Below are 18,194 nucleotides of genomic sequence, written 5' to 3' on the forward strand. Positions count from 1 at the left end.
GTGAACAATTCAATTACACTGAAATTTTCCCTGAATTTCCAGGTTTGGGGTAATCTTTAAGTAATCCGTAAGTGTTTGATATCATGTAAGATTATGTTTATATTGGATCACAGTAGACGGGAAGAAGAATGTATGGGTCCCAGTGTTTGATGTACCTAATGTAAATACTGTACTCTCAGTGTCATAGCTTTTTAAATAGAACCTCTCAAGAGAGCTTCTCTTCATTTCTGCATACAATCGGTAAGTACAGAGTCAGGAGCAACTGCTTGGACAGTCATGCCCCGGGGTCATTGGATTCTTGTGTTTGATTTGGGGTCACTGGCAAACTGTCATGTGCCAAGAGGAGAGTCCAGGATGCCGCTGGGATGGAGCAGTGGGGAGGGCGGGAGGTGAGTTCCGAGGGGCCCTGGAGGCACAGCTCCAGGGAGTCACTGGAGACAGCAGCAGAAGTTTGGTTTTTTCCCCAGGTGAAATCAAAACCATCAGGGTTTCAAGAAAAAGAACAGTATGATCTGGAAGTGGATGGCAAGGGAGCAGGAGCAGCAGGAGGATGGCAGCGGGGGCAGCGGTGGCGGAGGCCCTGGCCCCAGGCAGCTGCTGCGATGGAGGGGACAGGGAGGTTGAAAGGGGGAGTCACTGCCTGCACTGCAGTGTTCTCTTAAACCCCTTCTGATCAGGCTTTTGCTCCCACTGTCCACTGACGCTGCTGTCACCAAGGTCACCAGTGACTGTCCCACTGCTGAACCAATGGTCGGTGTCCAGTCCTCATCCTGCAGGGCGCCCAGCAGCTTCCTCACGCTCTCCCGGGTTGCGCTTTCTTCACCTGGCCCCGGGAAACCACGCTGTCTTAATTGTCTTCCTCCTTCACCAGCCGCTCCTTCTTGATCTCCTTTGTTGCTTCTTCCTCTTCTTCCTGGTTTCTTAACACTGAGGACTTGGTCCTGCCCTCGCCACTCCACGCTCACTCCCTTGGTGAGCTCACTCAGTCCTGTGGCTTTAAATGCCATTTCCATCCTGATGATTCCCAAACTTGTAACTCCAGCCTGGACCCTCTCCCCTGACCTCCAGACTCCTATGTCCAACTGCATCCTTGACACTTCCACCTAGAGGTCTAACAGGCCATCTTGAACTTAACATGTCCAAAGCCAAGCTCCTGTCTTCCCTCCCCAAACCCACACACACACACACACACACACACACACACACACACACATTCTCCCTTCAGTTGATGGCAACTTTCACTTTCCAGTGCTCAGGACAACATTCTTGACTCCTCTCTGTCTCTCATACCCTGCATCAGGAAATCCGTTGGCTCTACCCCCAGAATATATCCAGAACCACCACTCATCATTCTGCTGCTACCAGCCTGGTCCAACCACCATCATCTCATGCCTGGATTGCTGCAGGAGCCTCCTAATTGGGTTCTCTGCTTCTACCGCTGCTCCCCTACAGCCTATTCTCAATGGAGCAGCAAGTAATCCTTTAAAGTATAGGTCAGATCATGTCACTTCATTCCTCAAAACCCCCTAATGGCTGTCACTCAAACTAAAAGCCAGTCCTTGCATGGCCTGAAGGCCATACATCATCGGCCTCCCTCTCATCTCATCTCCTCTCTCTCCCTCTTCTCCAGCCTTGGCTCTAGTCACACTGATTCCTTACTGTTCCTTGAACACACTCAGCACTCTCCTGCCCCAGGACCTTTGCACTGGCTGCTTCCACTGCCTGGAATGCTCTTCCCCCAGATATCCACTTGGTCAACTCCTTTGCTTTTTGTCTTTTCTTCTTAGCTCAAATGTCATCATCTCAGTGAGGTTTGTCCTGACCACCCTATTTAAGACTGCAATCACCTGCCTCCCCCAACCCCCATCCCACACTCTTAGTCACTCTTACCGTGCTCTATTTTTTTCCTACCTAACACTTAACACCTTTTAACATGCTGCTGTTCTGATTTGTCTATTGTTTACTGATTTCTCCCTCCATTGGATTGTCTTTGAGAACAGGGGCTTTTTTGTTCTGATTAGGGCTTTGCGGGAAACCAGGTTACTGTGCCCAGGCTCTACAGGTGGATGCCTTGGTTTGAATCTTGGCTTTGGCATCTACCTTGGGTAGATATCTTAATCTCTATGGGTCTCAGTTTCCTCATCTGTAAAATGGAATGAGGGTATTTCCTTCACAGGGTTACGGAAATGAGTAAATGAGGTGATGGATGAAAAAGGTTTAGCAATAGTGCGTGGGGTGTCTTAGCTCAATAACTGCTAGTTATTTACTATCTGGTAAATAGTAGGTATGCAGGCCGGGTGTGGTAGCTCACACCTGTAATCCTAGCACTTTGGGAGGCCGAGCTGGAAGGATTGCTTAAGGCCAGGAGTTCCAGACCAGCCTGAGCAAGAGTGAGACCCCATTTCTACAACAAATAGAAAAATTAGCCAGGTGTGGTGGTGCATGCCAATAGTCCCAGCTACTGGGGAGGCTGAGGCAGGAGAATGGCTTGAGCCCAGGAATTTGCAGTAAGCTATGATGACACCATTGCACTCTAGCCTGGGAGAGACAGAGCAAGACCGTGTCTCAAAAACAAACAAATAAAAACCAAAAGTAGGCATGCAGTAAAAATTTGCTGGATCAAGTAGGTGTTATTACTTTCATTTTACTGATGCCCAAAGTCACATGACCAGTGAGTGGCAAGGGCAGAATTAGAATCCAGGTTTATCTAATGTCAAAGTTCCTGCATCTTCCACTGCTCCATGGTCTACCTTCTGAAGGAGGCTTCTAGGCTCACCTCCAGAGAGTAGAGAATGTTTCCTGTCATGGGGAGGGATGAGACCAGAGACCGGAAGGAGTCGAAATGAGGATCACCAAATGTATGCAAAGAGAGGCGCCTCACCCTTAGGATCAAGTCTACATTCCTTTGCATGGTCACAAGCCACTTCCCAATCTAGCCCCCTCTGCCTCCCCAATCCCATCGCTCCGGAGAAGAAAACCAACCTTCGTGCAGTTCCTGAGGGCACCAGATTGCCACATGTCTGCTCTTGCACAGGCTGTTCCTTCTGCCTGCATTGCTCTTCCAGCTTCTTTGCTTGGCCATCTCCTTTGTCCTCATGACTCAGATGCTGTAAATATCACTGCCTTCAGGAAGCCTTCCCTGATGCCCTGAACAGTTTGGTGCCCTTCCCACAGGCCCCTGTGCTTCCACAAACACATAAAAAATCAAAAACTTCTAAAGAGATATTTTGTGAGCACATAAAAATATCTGTATCAAAAGGGTATATACAAGAATCTATCTGCACACTTGTGACCACCATAGTTCCTAAGAAAGGGGCTTGGGGGTGGTCTCCTAGGACAGGAAATAATGAAAATGATTACATTTGTCAAAGACTGACTTTGCGTAGGCCTCTCAGCCTGGCAGGCAAGGCCTTTCACGAATTGGCCTCTATCTCCATTTTATGAATCGGCACTTTTCAGCTTCCTTGCCTCTGCTCTACCTAAAAGGCCTTTTCTTCTATTTGTGATCTTGAAAGTCCTTCCATTCATCATGGCCAAGTTCAAATGTTGCCTCTTCCATGAAACCTTTTCAGAACCGCCAGAATGAAGCTCCCTCCTTCGGCACTAGTATGGAATTTGTCTTGACTGAGTCATGTGTGTATGTGCTGGGTGGGGGTCATTCCCATCTGGCTGTGGGCTCCTGAACCAGAGGGACCACTGCAGAGTAGGTCAGAGGTTGTCACACTTGAGCGAGCATCTGAATCACCTGCAGGGCTCATTGAAATGCAGATTTCTGGGCCCAACATTCAGAATTTCAGATTCAGTAGATATGGGATGGGACCTAGCTATGTGAGTTTCCAACAAGTACCCTGGTGATCCTGCTGGTCTAGGGACCACACTTTGAGGACCACAGGCACAGAAGTTGAGGTGTTGTCGTCAGATTAGATCTAGGTTCAAATCTCGGCTTTGCCTCTTGCCGCGTAACTTTGGATATATCCCTAGCTCTCTCCAAGCTGCTTTATATTCTATAAAAGAGTCGATCCTCCCCATCCCATTGGCGTGATGTGAGGAGTAACAAGCTTAGGACAGTTCCATGCACCTGCAGGTGTTTAATAAGATGCATGAAGCTCTGTCTCTATAATTTTCCTCTCTCTGTGTTTTACCTTTCTAATAGGTGCTCAATAAAAACTTGTGAATTGGTTTGAGGGGAAACTACTGACTTGAACCCTGGAACAAAAGCTGGCAACACGAGAAGAGCTAAAATAGCCAAGCTGGGCATGTCTGGGTCAAAGGAACGTCCATGACCTTCACATTGGTGAGCATTGTCCTTTATAGCTGTGACCACACAGCACAGTAACAGTCATGTTACAAGAGACAGCAGATCAACTATATTGCAAGTTCACGACCATTTATCCATCAAATGCTTCTCCAGCACCTGCAAGGAGCCTGCTGGGTGCCACTGCCAGGGTTACGGAGCTAGAGAGAAAGCGCTGGTCCTGAAGGGGCTGGGACCATGGGGAAGATTTGTGCAAGCAGAGAAATGATGGGACCAGGCTTGGCCTAGGGGCCTGAAAGTACAGCTTAGTGGTGGAGGTGGGGTCGGGGTGCGGGTTGCTGGCTTGCCTCAGGGGACAAGTTGCCTGGGAAGAAGACTCCTTGTGGCCAGGACACTGCCTGCAGGCTTCGCCTTAGGACACTAATACACACACAAAAATCGTGCTTCCTTTGCTGCTCCTGAAGCCAAATATCTTCTCGCAGCTTACATCTGAGGGACCACCATTCACACTCTTCGTGGGCAAAGGACTACTATGTCTTTGTTTTCTCAGCATCTGGCACTGTATGCACACAGGAAACGTCTAAGGTCAGCACGGAGCCCCCATAATGCCAATTAGGAGACTGGACCACATGGAGGTCAAGAGCATGGGCTGTGGAGTTTCATGACCAGGGTGGAGCCTGGGTGACACACGTGAAGCACGTGGCTTGCTCACCCTTGTCCTGCCCTGTCCACCACTTACCGGGCTGTGTGACATCAGACAAGCAAATTCACCTCTCTGAGCCTCACTGGGGATAGTAATGCCTATTCTATAAGGTTTTTGAAAGACTTAGACTAAAACCTGGTCCTTAATAAGGTCTCAATAAAGGGTAGCTCTTTTCCCAACTTCTGCATTTGGCAGAGTGGCCACCAGAGGGCAGTGGTCTCCACGCTGGGAAAATAACCTGCCCCAGCTGAGGTGCCCCACCGGTGACCAGGCAAACACCCTTAAGGTGGTCAGGGATCCCTTAGATGGAGGAACCACACACTCCAGGAGGGGGGTGTGTGGCCTTGATTGCGTCAACATAGCCACCAGCCGACAGATACACTGGTCACTCTGCTGTGGTGACTCGAGGACTGGTACAAGCCTGGGAACCAGGGAGTTGGGATTCACTGGGATGCTCTAATCTACATATTTTAACCATAGAGCCACCTGGCCTTTTCCAGAATGGTTCCCTCTGCCTGCTGCGCAGCCTTCTCCCCCTGTTTCCTTTGACAAACGTCTCCTTCATGTCCCGTCCCCAACGTGACCTAAGTCCATTCTTCCTCCGATGGGGTCCGCCTGAGCTCCAAAGCACTCTTCGTCCTCGATGGTAGCATTTCTAACACGTTATTAGATGATTTATTTACATGCGGTTTGACTAGAGGTTAAGAGTAGGGTCTCTTGGGGACCCACAGCCTAGGCTCCATCACATACTGTGTGACTTTGTGCACATGACCTAACCTCTCTGAGTCTCTTTCCTCATTTGTAAACATGGGGCTAATAACAAGACCCACTTCATAGGGCTTTCCTGGAAACTAAATGATGTTATGCTCACAAGGCCCTAATTTGTTGAAGCAAATACAGGAGTGAGTGAGTGAATGGCTGTGAAAACCTACTGGGCTATGAGAGCCTCAGGAATAGGGACAGTTTTCTTTCTTTTTTACATCCAGTAATGTCTGAATCCCAGTGTGGGCACGTTGTCTAGTGCAGTGGTTCTTACAGTGGGGCCCTCCTGACCAGCAGCCTCAGCGTCACCCTGGAGCTTGTTAAAAATGCACATTCTCAGGTCTCCCGCCTGACCTACAGAATCAGAAACCCTGGGGCAGAGGAGCCCAGGAATCGGTACTTCAACAAGCCCTCCAGGTAATTCTGGTGAACACCGAAGTTTGCGATCCACCAACCTAGCACATAGAGACTCAGCAGTGCTTGTTTAAGTGAATGTTCAAAATCTGTAAACCACGTGATCTGAATTAGAACTGGCTCCATGAAGTCAGGGGCCATGGTTTCCGCAGCACCTAGCAGATGCAGGCACACAGCACGTGCTCAAAAAATGTTTGTGAAAGGACTGAGTGAAGAGCCCTTTCCGTTCTTTTTATGGTTGTCAGTATCTTATCTTAAACTTGCCAAAGTTCAGTTTCATTACCTGTTATCTCTCCCAGGATCGATGGGAGGATCAAGAGGCAAACTAAATATCTTAAAACACATAATTGAAAAGCACTGTCACACTGCTGAGCCCTTAGAAACTCCCATTTAGAACTCGCAGAGAGGTCTGGTCTCCTTTCCCTGCTGCAACCCAGACCTTCAGGCACCTCAAGAGTTCTGCTGCAGACACCCACCTGCCAGACGTTGGCCATCCAAGGAGAAGACGAAGCAAATTCTCAAGGCAGGTAAACATTCTTGACAGGGAAGGAGCGGTAGTTATGGCCCCACTGTGGCACAGAGTAGATGCTCAATAAATGTCTGATAAATAAGTGACCCTTGTTCAGGACAGCACGGGACTTAATTGCATAGGTTTTGGGTAGACAGACCTGGGCTTTTTTCTCTGTCTTGTCTTATTGCTTTGCCCGGGATCTCCAATACGATGTCGATTTGTAGGAGTGACTCTTTTCACATGCTTATTGGCCATTTGTATATCTTTTTTTGGAGAAATATCTATTCAGATCCTCTATTCATGTTTAAATTGGACTATTTATCTTTTTGATTAAAATTTTTAAAATTATTTTATTTTTATTTTTTAGAGATGGTGTCTCACTCTGTCACCCACGCTAGAGTGCAGTGGCATCATCATAGCTCATGGGGCCTCAAACTCCTGAGCTCAAGCAATCCTCCCGCCTCAGCCTCCTGAGTAGCTGGGACTACTGGAGCCACCATGCCTGGCTTCCTTTTACCATTGAGTTGTATGAGTTCATTTTATATTCTGGACACAAGTCTCTAATTTGGTATATGATTTGCAAATATTTTCTCCCATTCTGTAGGTTGTCTTTTCACTTTGCTTGATGATGTCTTTTGCAAAAAAAGTTTTTAATTTTGATGAAGTCCAATTTATCTATTTTTTTCTTTTGTTGCCTATGCTTCTGGTGTCAAATTTAAGAAACTGTTGCCTAATCCAAGGTCACAAAGATTTATGCCTTGCTTTGTTTTTCTAAAAGTCTTATAGTTTTATCTCATATATTTAGGTCTTTGATCCATTTCGAGTTAAATTTCATGTATGGTACGAGTTAGGGGTCCAATTTCATTCTTTTGCATGTGGACATCCAGTTGTCCCAGCACCATTTATTATCGAGACTATTCTTTCCCAATTGAGTTGTCTTGGCACTCTTGTCTAAAATCAATTGACCATGAATGAGGACTTATTTCTGGACTCTCAATACTATCCCATTGATCTATGTCTATCCTTATGCTTATCTTGACTACGGTAGCTTTGTTATAAGTTTTGAAATCAGGAAGTCCTCTTTGTTTTTTCTTTTTCGAGATTATTTTGGCTGGTCTGAGTCCCTTGAATTTCCACATGAATCTTAAGATCAGCTTGCTGATTTCTGCAAAGAAGCCAGCTGGAATTTTGATAGGACCACGTTGAATCTGTAAAATCAACTTGGGGAATATTGCCATTTTAACAATAGTAAGTCTTGCAATCCATGAACATGAGCTGTCTTTCCATTTACTTAGATATTCTTTAATTTCTTTCAACAATACTTTGTAGTTTTGAGTTCTGCACTTTTGTTAAATGGATTCCTATTTTACTATTTTTTATTACTATTATTTTTAGAGATGGGGTCTCACTATGTTGCCTAGGTTGGACTCAAAACTCCTGGACTCAAGCAATCCTCCTGCCTCAGCTTCCTGAGTGGCTGGGACAACAGGTGCATGCCACCATGCCTGGCTTTTATTGCTTTTGATGCTATTATAAATGACATTTTTCCTTAATTTCATTTTTTGGGTTGTTCATTGCTAGTCTATAGAAATACAACTGATTTTTGTATATTGATCTTGTGTCCTACAACCCTTTATTAGAACTCTATTTTAAATATTTATATTTTTAATGAACTCCTTAGGGTCTTCTATATACAAGATCATGTTATCTGCAAGTAGAGATATTTTACTTCTTCCTATTGAGCTGAATGCCTTTTTTTTTTCATTTTCTTGCCTAATCGTCCCAACAAGAACCTCCAGTACAAAGTTGAATAGAAATGGAGGGAATGGACATCCTTGTTGTGTTTCTGATCTTGGGGTGCGGTGGGTGGGGATGCATTCAGTATTTCACCCTTAGCTAGGACACTAATGGTAGGTTTCTCATAGATGCTCTGTATCAGGTTGAGGAAATTACTTTCTATTCCTAGTTTCTTGGGTTTTTTTTTTTTTTTAATCATGAAGGAGTGTTGAATTTTCTCAAATATTTTTTCTTTACCTATTAAGATGATCATGTGAGTTTTGTCCAGGTGAGAGGTGATGGAGGCAGATCACCTTTTAGATCTGAGTGCTGCTAATGTTTCAGTGCCTTAATGGTGAGATTTCAGGCATGGTAATTAGCCAGTGTGGGGAAAGAAGGTTGTTTCTGGGGGGCAGTCAGCTGGGCAAACATGTATTCCTGGCATTGGCCAGGACAGCCCCTGGCCCTCAGCCTGGGGGGACCAGAACTACAGTTGGGAATGAGCTTCAGAAAGCACAACAAAGACACCTAGAGTTACGGTTTAATGCCCAATTATCACAACACAAGGAGGCTTACATGGTGCTCAGCAAGGCAGGACCAGGGCAAGACCAGGCCGGAGGAAAATGACCCATACAGAGTCCCAGCACAGGGACCAGGTTCCCTCTGGCCCAGCTCACCCTCCAGACAAACGTACCATATATGCAAGCCTTCATCTCACCCTGGAGCCAGCAGCCTGGCTGAGCTTGTGGCCACCATGGCCACTGAGGGTTCTCATGGGAGAACGGGGTCCCAGGATGAGGTAGGGACCTCAGGATACCATGACAAGGACCAGCAAGCTGCTTCCAAACAACCCCAAAAGGTTTTCACTTCAAATACGCTAAGCCACACAGCACTCAGATGCTAGAGCACCCACCCAAATCTTTCACTAAAACTCTAAACACTGTGCAGAACTGAGGCTGAGAACACTGGGGAGGGAAAACAAAGTCAGAACCATCCTAAAGCCTGTTTTATGAGCTTCACCATGTCCCTCTTCTTTCCTTCAGCCACACTACCCGACCGACTGCATTACTATGGAAAAGGGACATTACTCTGGTCCACTGTTCTAACACCTTTAATGGGAGGGGACTTGGGAACATGTCCCTGGGGTTAGGAAATCTCTGAATTTCCAACTCTACTGAACAACTTAATGCTACTGGGTTCCCTGGACCCCCCTGAGCTTTTGATGTCCCTGGGGACACAGGTGAATCAGGGGCTGCTGGTGGGGCTGGGAAATTTCCTGGCAGAAAATTAAAACTAGTCTTCTAGTTTTAAAGCTTACCCAGCCCCTAAAGGAAATACTACCCAAAATGGCATCCTGAAAACACTCTATGGAACTGGGGAAGTTTCAATAGTCACTGACAAGAGGCACGAGCTTGTTTCCCACACCAAGCCTGAGGCTTAGCCTGGCAGGGCCAGCCCCTTGGCTAGGCCGGGTGTGGAAGGGACAGCACAGGAGCGGGCGGGGGCGGCTGCTCAGGACATAGGCCTTGGGCCTGAGGGCAGCCCCTCTGTCCAGCCCCGTGGATGGGCATTTGAGGAATGCGCTTGAATTCCAGCCAGACACCAGTGTTAAACTCATCCCCGATGGGTCCTGCAGGCCTCTTCTCCCTTTTCTGGAATCTAGTTCTAGGAGAAAGTTCCAGACAGAGCCCAAGGTTTGGGAGTCAAACATCTCCGTCTTCAAAGATGGTACGTGGCTAAATGGCAGCCCAGAGGAGACCTCAGAACAGCAATGCCGTCTCCAGACCCACTCGCCCAAGCAAGATCCCAGGCAGAACCCCCAGGCCCCACCCAAGGACCAAGGTGGTCCCAGGACTTCAACATGGGCTTCTAATGAGGCCCCTGTGACTATTTGGGAAGGGGACACCAAAGGCATTTCTGCAAAGTATACAAAAACAGGGCTACCTGTTTATAGAGTGGGGGCCGCTGTGACCTGCTGACTGTTCCTGGGAGGGGGCTAACCTGGGAGCCCAGGAAGGTCAGCAGATATCCCCAGATGGGCATTAGCTCACATTGGGCCCCACCCCAAACAAGCCCACCCCACAAACTTCAGACACCAGTCAGCTCAGGAGCAACCCAACAAAGCCAGCTTAATGCTACAAACTTTAAAAAAAAAAGTGCTACCCAGCTGAGCCCCTGAAGAACCCTAGCTCCCTGAGGGTGGGTGGGTGGCCTCTCAGACCGCCACTCTGCTGCCTCCCCCCGGAAGGCACAGTGTTGGTTCAGCCTAGAGCACCCCCAGCCCAGGCTGGGTGGGAGAAGAGCCGATCCCTGCCCCTGCTGGGGTGCAGGGACAACGTGGGATGCTGAGGACTCGGGGGGACAGGGTGAAGCCGAAAGACCGTCTCAGGACCCCAGGCCTGGCATGAGCCCATCTCCCCATTAGCTGCCAAGGGCTGTCTGCCACAAAGACCCCTCGCTGTCACCCCTTCAGCATTCTAGTGACAAGCAGCAAACATGCCACCAAGCCCTGGTCACCTCTGTCCTTGGGGTCTGAGCGAGAGCCGGGGGGCAAGGGGAGGTCCTTAAAGCATCATCCCCTTCAACGAACACGGCCAAAAAATCCTCCCAGGGAAGCGGGGAATGATACCAGCAACCACAGGGGGAGGCTCTCGGCAGTTTCTGGTTTTAATCTCACCCTTCCCTGTGACGGAGCTGCCTCTGCCTCCAGGTCCTCGGTGTAAAACGGGCCCTGGGCCAGGGCGAGGCAAAAGTTCTGAGGAAAAGTGCTGCGGCAGCCGCGGCAGCTCCCTCCACATTCCCGCCTGGTTTCCTCAGGACCTCCTCTCTGCCCTTGCCTGGAGGATCACTTTTACGTTCCAAGGCGAGGGAGAGGTAAGAAATTCCACAGGAGCCTCAAAGCCGCCTGCCCTGGGATGGTTCCCTGGAACCACCTCTGGACAGAGGAGACCAGGGAGAAGGCTGGCGCCTCAGCTGGCGACGTCAGCCGAGAGCAGGGGAGAGGGCAGAGGGCCCGCAGCCGCCGCTTACTCGAATCAGGAGTCCTAAGTGCAATTATTAATAGTTAGCATCAGGCAGGCTGACGGGGGAGGCCCTGGGATGACGACAGTGACAGGTGCCCATGGGCCGGAGGACAAGTCTCGGTAAAAACTAGAACAATCTCCCTGCTAAAACTCAGGGAGGACAAACAAAACTCAATCTAAAATAAATACAAAGGTATTAAGTGCTTCTTGGTAAGTCAAGGGTCCTAATTACCCCTCAAAAGGAGGTAGCAGGACCTTTTCCTGGACCTGGTCACCTCACCTGCCGTCCTTCCTTCACTAAGAGGTCAGAAGACTGGAGGGGCCTTCCCCGGCCCAGCTTCCTTTGGGAAGGACAGGACCCGAACCCTGATACGCTCCTCACTGTATCTTCCACCTCCCCCCAGACAGCTGCTGTCAAGAGGGAGTCGGGAGAGGAGAGGAGACCCCATGCCCTGAGGACAGCACCTGGTGTCCAATGTCCCTGAGCGGGCAGAGGGCCCGCCAGTCTGTCTGAGGAGGTAGAGACAGGGGCGGGGCTGCTAGGGGTTGATTAACTCAGTTAATCAATAGGTCCCCAAGGTCGTAGGCGTCAAAGAGGTCGCTGATGCCCTCGCCCCCATCCAGGCCCCACAGGTAGTCATCCTGGTCCAAGGGCGGGGAGAAGCTGATCAGAGGGGAGCTGCATGTCATGGTCGGGGACAGGAACTGGTCCTCAGTCTGCTGCAGGAGTGGGTGTGGCAGCTCCAGCATGCTGTCAGTGGCCTCCAAGGGGACAAGGGACGGCGGTGGTGGCAGCGGTGGTGGTGGTGGTAGTGGCGGCGGCGGGACCTGCTGGGGAGTCAGCTCTGGCACTGGAAACAAATAGACAAGGGTCATGCCTGGCCCTGGAGCCCAAACCCCTCTGGAGCTAAAGTTGGGCCTCAGCGCAACTTCCAAGGACAGACTTCCAGTTCTCCAGACAACTGTGCGCCCTTCCCCTCTCTCCTCAGCCTGTCCCACACAACGGCACAGGGACACCTCCCTTTCCCAGCACCAACTCCAGCAACCTCCCTCATCCTCCCACTCTCTGCCCTCACGCCTTTCCTCTTACAGTGGGTAGATGCCCCGCTCTCAAAATCCACCTCCAGCTTCTACACCCACCCCTACCTCCTGTCACCTTCAAGGCCCTTGCCCCTCAAGTAGTTTCCTCTTTTTCCTGTATCATCCATTTCTCTCACTCTACTAGATCTTTGTCATCAACACACAGACATATGCTAATAACCCGTATCTTTAAAAAGCATCCTCCCCTAAAGGACAGTCCTTTCAACAAATGGTGCAGGAAAACTGGACATCCACATGCCGAAGAATGAAGCTGGACCCTTATCTAAGACCATACATAAACATTAATTCAAAATGGATCAAAGACCTAAATGTAAGGCCTAAAACTACAAATCTCTTAGAAGAAAACATAGAGCAAAAGCTTCATGATGTTAGATTTGGCAAGGAGTTCTTGGATATGACACAAAAGGCATAAATAACAAAAGAAAAAGAGACAAATTGGACTTTATGAAAAATTTAAAATTTTATACATCAAAAAACAATATCAACGAGTAAAAGGAACCCACAGGATGGGAGAAAATATTTGTAAATCACATCTCTGATAAGGGACTAATATCCAGATATTATAGAGAACTCCTAAAATTCAACAACAAAAAAACAAACTACCAGATTAAAAAATGGGCAAACGACTTGAATAGACATTTCTCCAAAGAAAATAAACAAATGGCCAACAAGCACATGAAAAAATGCTCAACATTGCTAATCATTAGGGAAATGCAAATCAAAACTACAACGAGATATCATCTCACACCCATTAGGATGCTACTACCAAAAAACCAGAAAATAACAAGTGTTAGCAAGGACGTAGAGAAACTGGAAACCTCATGCACCGTTGCCAGGAACGTAAAGTGGTACAGCCACTATGAAAAAAATATGGCAATTCATCAAAAGATTAAAAATAGAATTACCATATGATACAGCAATTCTACTTCTGGGCGTTTTACTTAAAAGAATGGAAAGCAAGGTCTCAAAGAGATATGTGCACATCCATGTTTCATAGCAGCATTATTCACAGTGGCTAAAACATGGAAGCAACCCAGGCATCCATTGACAGATGAATGGATAAGCAAAATGTGCTATATCCTTAAGTGGAATATTATTCGGCCTTAAAAAGGAAGCAAATCCTAACACATGCTACAATATGCATGAATCTCTGCTAAGTGAAATAAGCCAGACACAAAAAGACAAATACTGTATGATTCCATTTTTACAAGATACTTAGAATAGTCAAAATCACAGAGACAGGAAGTGGAACGGTGCTTGCCAGGGGCTGCGGGGGAGGGGAGTGAGGAGTTAGTGTTTCATGGGGACAGAGTTTCAGTTTTACAAGATGAAAAGAGTTCTGGAGATGGAGGCTGGTGATAGTGTGCACATTATGAATGTAGTTAATACCACTGAACTATATACTTAAAAAGAGTTAAGATGGTAAATTATGTGTTATGTGTACTTTACCACAATTAAAAAAAGTATACCTGACCTCCTGACCCTCTCCAATTACCGGCGCATTTTACTGCTCCTTTCATAGTGAACTTTCTTCGGAGCTGCCTGTGCTTGCCCTCTACCTCCCCATTACTACCCGCTCTTCAACCCCCTCCAGCCTGGCGTCTGTCCCTACCATGCCACTGACCCAGTGATCTCCATGCTGCTACATCCAATGCTCAGTTCTCTGGCCTCATCTTATTTGATCTTTCAGCAGCACGTGATGCAGTTTTTCATGCCCTTCTTCTTGAAATGCCTTTTTCACTTGGCTTCAGATGCAGATTCTCCTGGTTTTCCTCTTACCTGGCTGCTTCTCCTTGGTCTCCTTTACTGGTCCCCCTCCTCTTCCCAGCTTCTAAGCCCTGATGGCCCCCGGGCTCCATTCTCAGACGCTTCTCTCCTCTGGCTGCACTCCTCCCCAGGTGATCTCAGCTGGCCCCATGATTTTAAATCCCTCCCCAGACATGCTGCTCCCAAGTGGACGCCTCTGGCATGGCCCTCACACGTGAGCTCCTGTCCTGCAACATCTGTACCTGGATGGCTAAGGTAGGTCAGAACTCAGCACATCAAAACCAAAATCCTTGTCTTCCGTAAACCCATGCCTCCCCTAGTCTTTCTCCATTGCAGTTAATGAACTACCACCCACTCAGGTGCCTAAGCCCAAAGGCCCAAGAATCATCCATAATTCTGCCATTTCCCCTGCATCCAACCCAGCATCCAATCCAGGAGCAAATCTGGTCATCTCCACAACCAAATAAATTCTCCAGGCTGCCCATTTTTCTCGGGTTCCACTGTTGCGATCCTGGTCCTAGCCCCGTCCACCCTCACCTGGATCACTGCAGGAGCCTCCTCACCTGCCACTTTGCTTTGACTGTCACCCCTTGCAGTCTGTGCTCCAGCTGAAAAACCTTCATGTCTTCCCATTGGCTTAGAATAAAATCCAGGTCCGACCAGGGCTGAGAAGGCCCCACCGGCTTATCTTCTATCCCTCTCCCACCTTCCTCCCACAGCTCACCCTCAACCTTCCCAGCCACACTGGTCACCAGCCATTCTTCTGCACTGCAAGCTCATTTCCACTTAGAGGTAAGACGGTGATTTTCCTACACAGGCACGTGGAATGGGCCACCAGAAATCGCCTGCCAAATATGTCCTGATGCTCAGAATGCCACCATTTGAGTCATCCCCTAAACCCCAATCAAGAATTGTTTTGCCTTTTTTTGTTGTATGTGTGGTTTTTGTAGTTTTTCTTTTTTTGGAGAGACAGGCTCTTACTATGTCACCCAGGATGGAGTGCAGTGGTGTCACCATAGCTCACTGCAGCCTCGAACTCCGGGGCTCAAGAGATCCCCCTGCCTCAGCCTCCCGAGTAGCTGGGACTGCGGCCACACACCATCGTGCTGGGCTCAAGCACTGTTTTGAAAATCCAGCCGGGCAGGGTATGCTAGACTGCCTGATGGACTGCGGGCCGTGTAACTGCTTGATCAGACTGGCTGTGAAACCGCGGGCAAGTGACTTCATGTTTATGTGTCTCCATTTCCTCACCTCTGAAAGGAAGATGATAACTGTGCCTACCTCAAAGGGCTGTTGCGAGGATTACATGGTAAGTGCACGTCAAGAAACCCTGCTGGGTCTGCTGCTGCCCTTGCTAATGACATGAACTGCCCCCATTTACCACGGGCCAGAGTGGGGCGGGGGAGGCCCTGCTGCCAAGGGGAGGCACGTTCATCCTCCTCGGATACTCAAGCAGCCCTGAGGGAGACAATGCTGTTACCCTTATTTGCAGATGAGGAAACTGAGGCCAAAAGAAGTCAATTAAACACATTTGAATGAAAAATAAACTAATGTTTGTTTGGCACGCTGCTGCTGTTACAATAAGAGAGCCGGCGTGGGAGCAAAGAGGACGTGGGCTCAGAGCCCGGCCCCACCTCTCACCCGCTGTAGGACCTGGTGCCTCAGTTTTCTCATGAGAGAAAAGGATCCACCTCGCTGAGTTGCCGGAAGCTGTGACTGTTAAAACACACGTGAAAATCACCACTACAGGTCTCTCTCCTGCTGGCGATCACGTCCAGAATAGAATCACCTTTTGTTTTTTTTTTCTTTTTTTTTGAGGCAGAGTCTCACTGTGTTGCCCGGGCTAGAGTGAGTGCCGTGGCGCCAGCCCTAGCTCACAGCAACCTCAAACTCCTGGGCTCAAGTGATCCTTCTGCCTCAGCCTCCCGAGTAGCTGGGACTACAGGCATGCGCCACCATGCCCAGCTAATTTCTCTATATATTTTTAGTTGTCCAGATTAATTTCTTTCTATTTTTTAGTAGAGACAGGGTCTCGCTCTTGCTCAGGCTGGTCTCGAACTCCCGACCTTGAGCGATCCATCCGCCTCGGCCTCCCAGAGTGCTGGGTTTACAGGCGTGAGCCCCCGCGCCCGGCCTACAGTTTTTGTATTTCCAAAACCACACTGTGTCTGGCACTGCAGACGCTCACGTCATATAAGCTTTTTAAAAAAAAAATTACGTTCATGCTGTATCAGCTCCTGTAACACACTCAACATTCATGGGGAAATCTTAAGTGTCCCCATTTTAGAGATGTGGGACCTGAGGCTCAGAGAGGTCAAAGTGACTTGTCCACAGTCACCAAGTCACTAAGAGGTGAGGTACAGGCTTGAACCCAAGTCTCCCAACTTCAAATCCTGTGCCATCAGCTACCTCAGAATGTCAGAGCCTAGAGGGACGTTAGAGGCGATGCTTGTTCAAACCCCTTCCATTACAGATGAAGCAAACTAAGGCCGCAGAGGGTTAGCAATTCCCCTGGTGATGCCAGGACCCAGGTCCCAAGACTGCAGTGGCCTCCTCTGCGGGCCTGGCCTCTGGCACTCAGACCTCAGAATGACTCTACCTCAGGCCAGAACATGGAACGTGTGTGTACACTTTCAGGAAAACTTTCCCCTCCACCCTTCAGCAGGGACGACACTGTGAGGCCACTTGGCAAGCGTGGAGGGGGCAGCCATGGCACAGAGCTGGCTTCTGGGCTGGCCCCACCGACTGCTCTGCGAGCCTCTACTCGTCTCTGGGCCTCAGGCTCTGATCTGCAGAACTGAAGTAAAAACTTCGCCCTTGCTTTCGCTTTGGGTCGGCCGCCTCCGCCCAAGGTCTCAGAGGACAGGACGGCTGAAGTAAAAGTGGTTCTAACTTTGGAGAGCTGTGCACATGTTGACAGCTCAGTGAGGAGGCAGAGCAGCAGGAGGAGGGGCAAAGGGTGGGGCACAGGTCTGGGATGGGAGATAGGCACCAGGGAGGTGCCCAGAGGGACAGATGGCTGGCATGGGAGAAGCGCTGGTCTCTGGATGAAGCCAAAAGACACAGAAGTCACTTAGAAAAGAGATGGGAGTCTGGGCTCTCGTCCCAGCCCTGCCATCAACTTGCTGTGTGACCTTAGGGAAGCCACTTGCCCTCTCTGGGCCTCAGTTTATTCATGTGTAAAAGAAGGATTGCATGAGATTAGGGGTCAGCAAGGTTCTGTAAAGGGCTGGACAGTGTTTTAGGCTTTAGGGGACATTTGTGGTCTCTGTCACATAGTTGCCTTCTTTTTCTTTCCCTGAATAACTCTTTAAAAATGTAAAAACCATTCTTAGCTCATGGGCCATATAAAAACAGGTCCGATTTGGCCTGTGGGCAATCGTTTGTCAACTTTCAGTTAAAGAAATGGAATCCAGCCTGTGTTCTGCAGAACCCCCCACCAAGCCTCTTCCATCCGACCAGTTATATCAGCTCTGCCTTTGTTCAGACGCCAGGGTTCTACTTAAAGCAATTCTGCTGCTAAGAAAACAAAAAGTGGAACACGGGCCTACCCGGCCTTGAAGAATCCTGCCAGGCTAACCTGACGTGTGATCCCAGCAAAGGGCAAAAACCCTTCTGGAGGAGGCGCCTTTACAGGCTTCCATTTCTCTCCTTCCAGACTCCTACCCTCCTTGGGAAGCTCTCAAGGGCTTCTGCCTCTTGGCTCCCTGGCAGGTCCCCCGCACCGCTTCCTGTCGGGTGTGGCCAGCTTTGAGCTGCACCAACCACCGCCCAGCCAGGAGCCCTTCCTTGATTTGTTCGGTGCCCTGTGGAGAGAGCACTGGGCTAGGAGCGTGTAGACCAAGGTTCGAGACACAGCTCTGCTGCCTCCCAGCTGGGAGA

General features: G+C 48.9%; 1 protein-coding gene across 1 annotated transcript in view; it reads right to left on the reverse strand.

Annotated features, from left to right (window-relative positions):
• Nucleotides 1-11,999: 11,999 nt before the first annotated feature.
• Nucleotides 12,000-18,194, reverse strand: part of E2F2 (E2F transcription factor 2) — a 19,568-nt gene continuing 13,373 nt past the window's right edge. The window contains exon 7 of the mRNA XM_012650927.1: nucleotides 12,000-12,295. Coding sequence (XP_012506381.1) covers nucleotides 12,000-12,295 — 296 coding nt within the window. The remainder of the gene's footprint in view (nucleotides 12,296-18,194) is intronic.

Source organism: Propithecus coquereli, unplaced genomic scaffold (assembly GCF_000956105.1).
Source record: "Propithecus coquereli isolate 6110/MARCELLA unplaced genomic scaffold, Pcoq_1.0 Scaffold341, whole genome shotgun sequence".
In the NCBI taxonomy this organism is placed as follows: domain Eukaryota; kingdom Metazoa; phylum Chordata; class Mammalia; order Primates; family Indriidae; genus Propithecus; species Propithecus coquereli.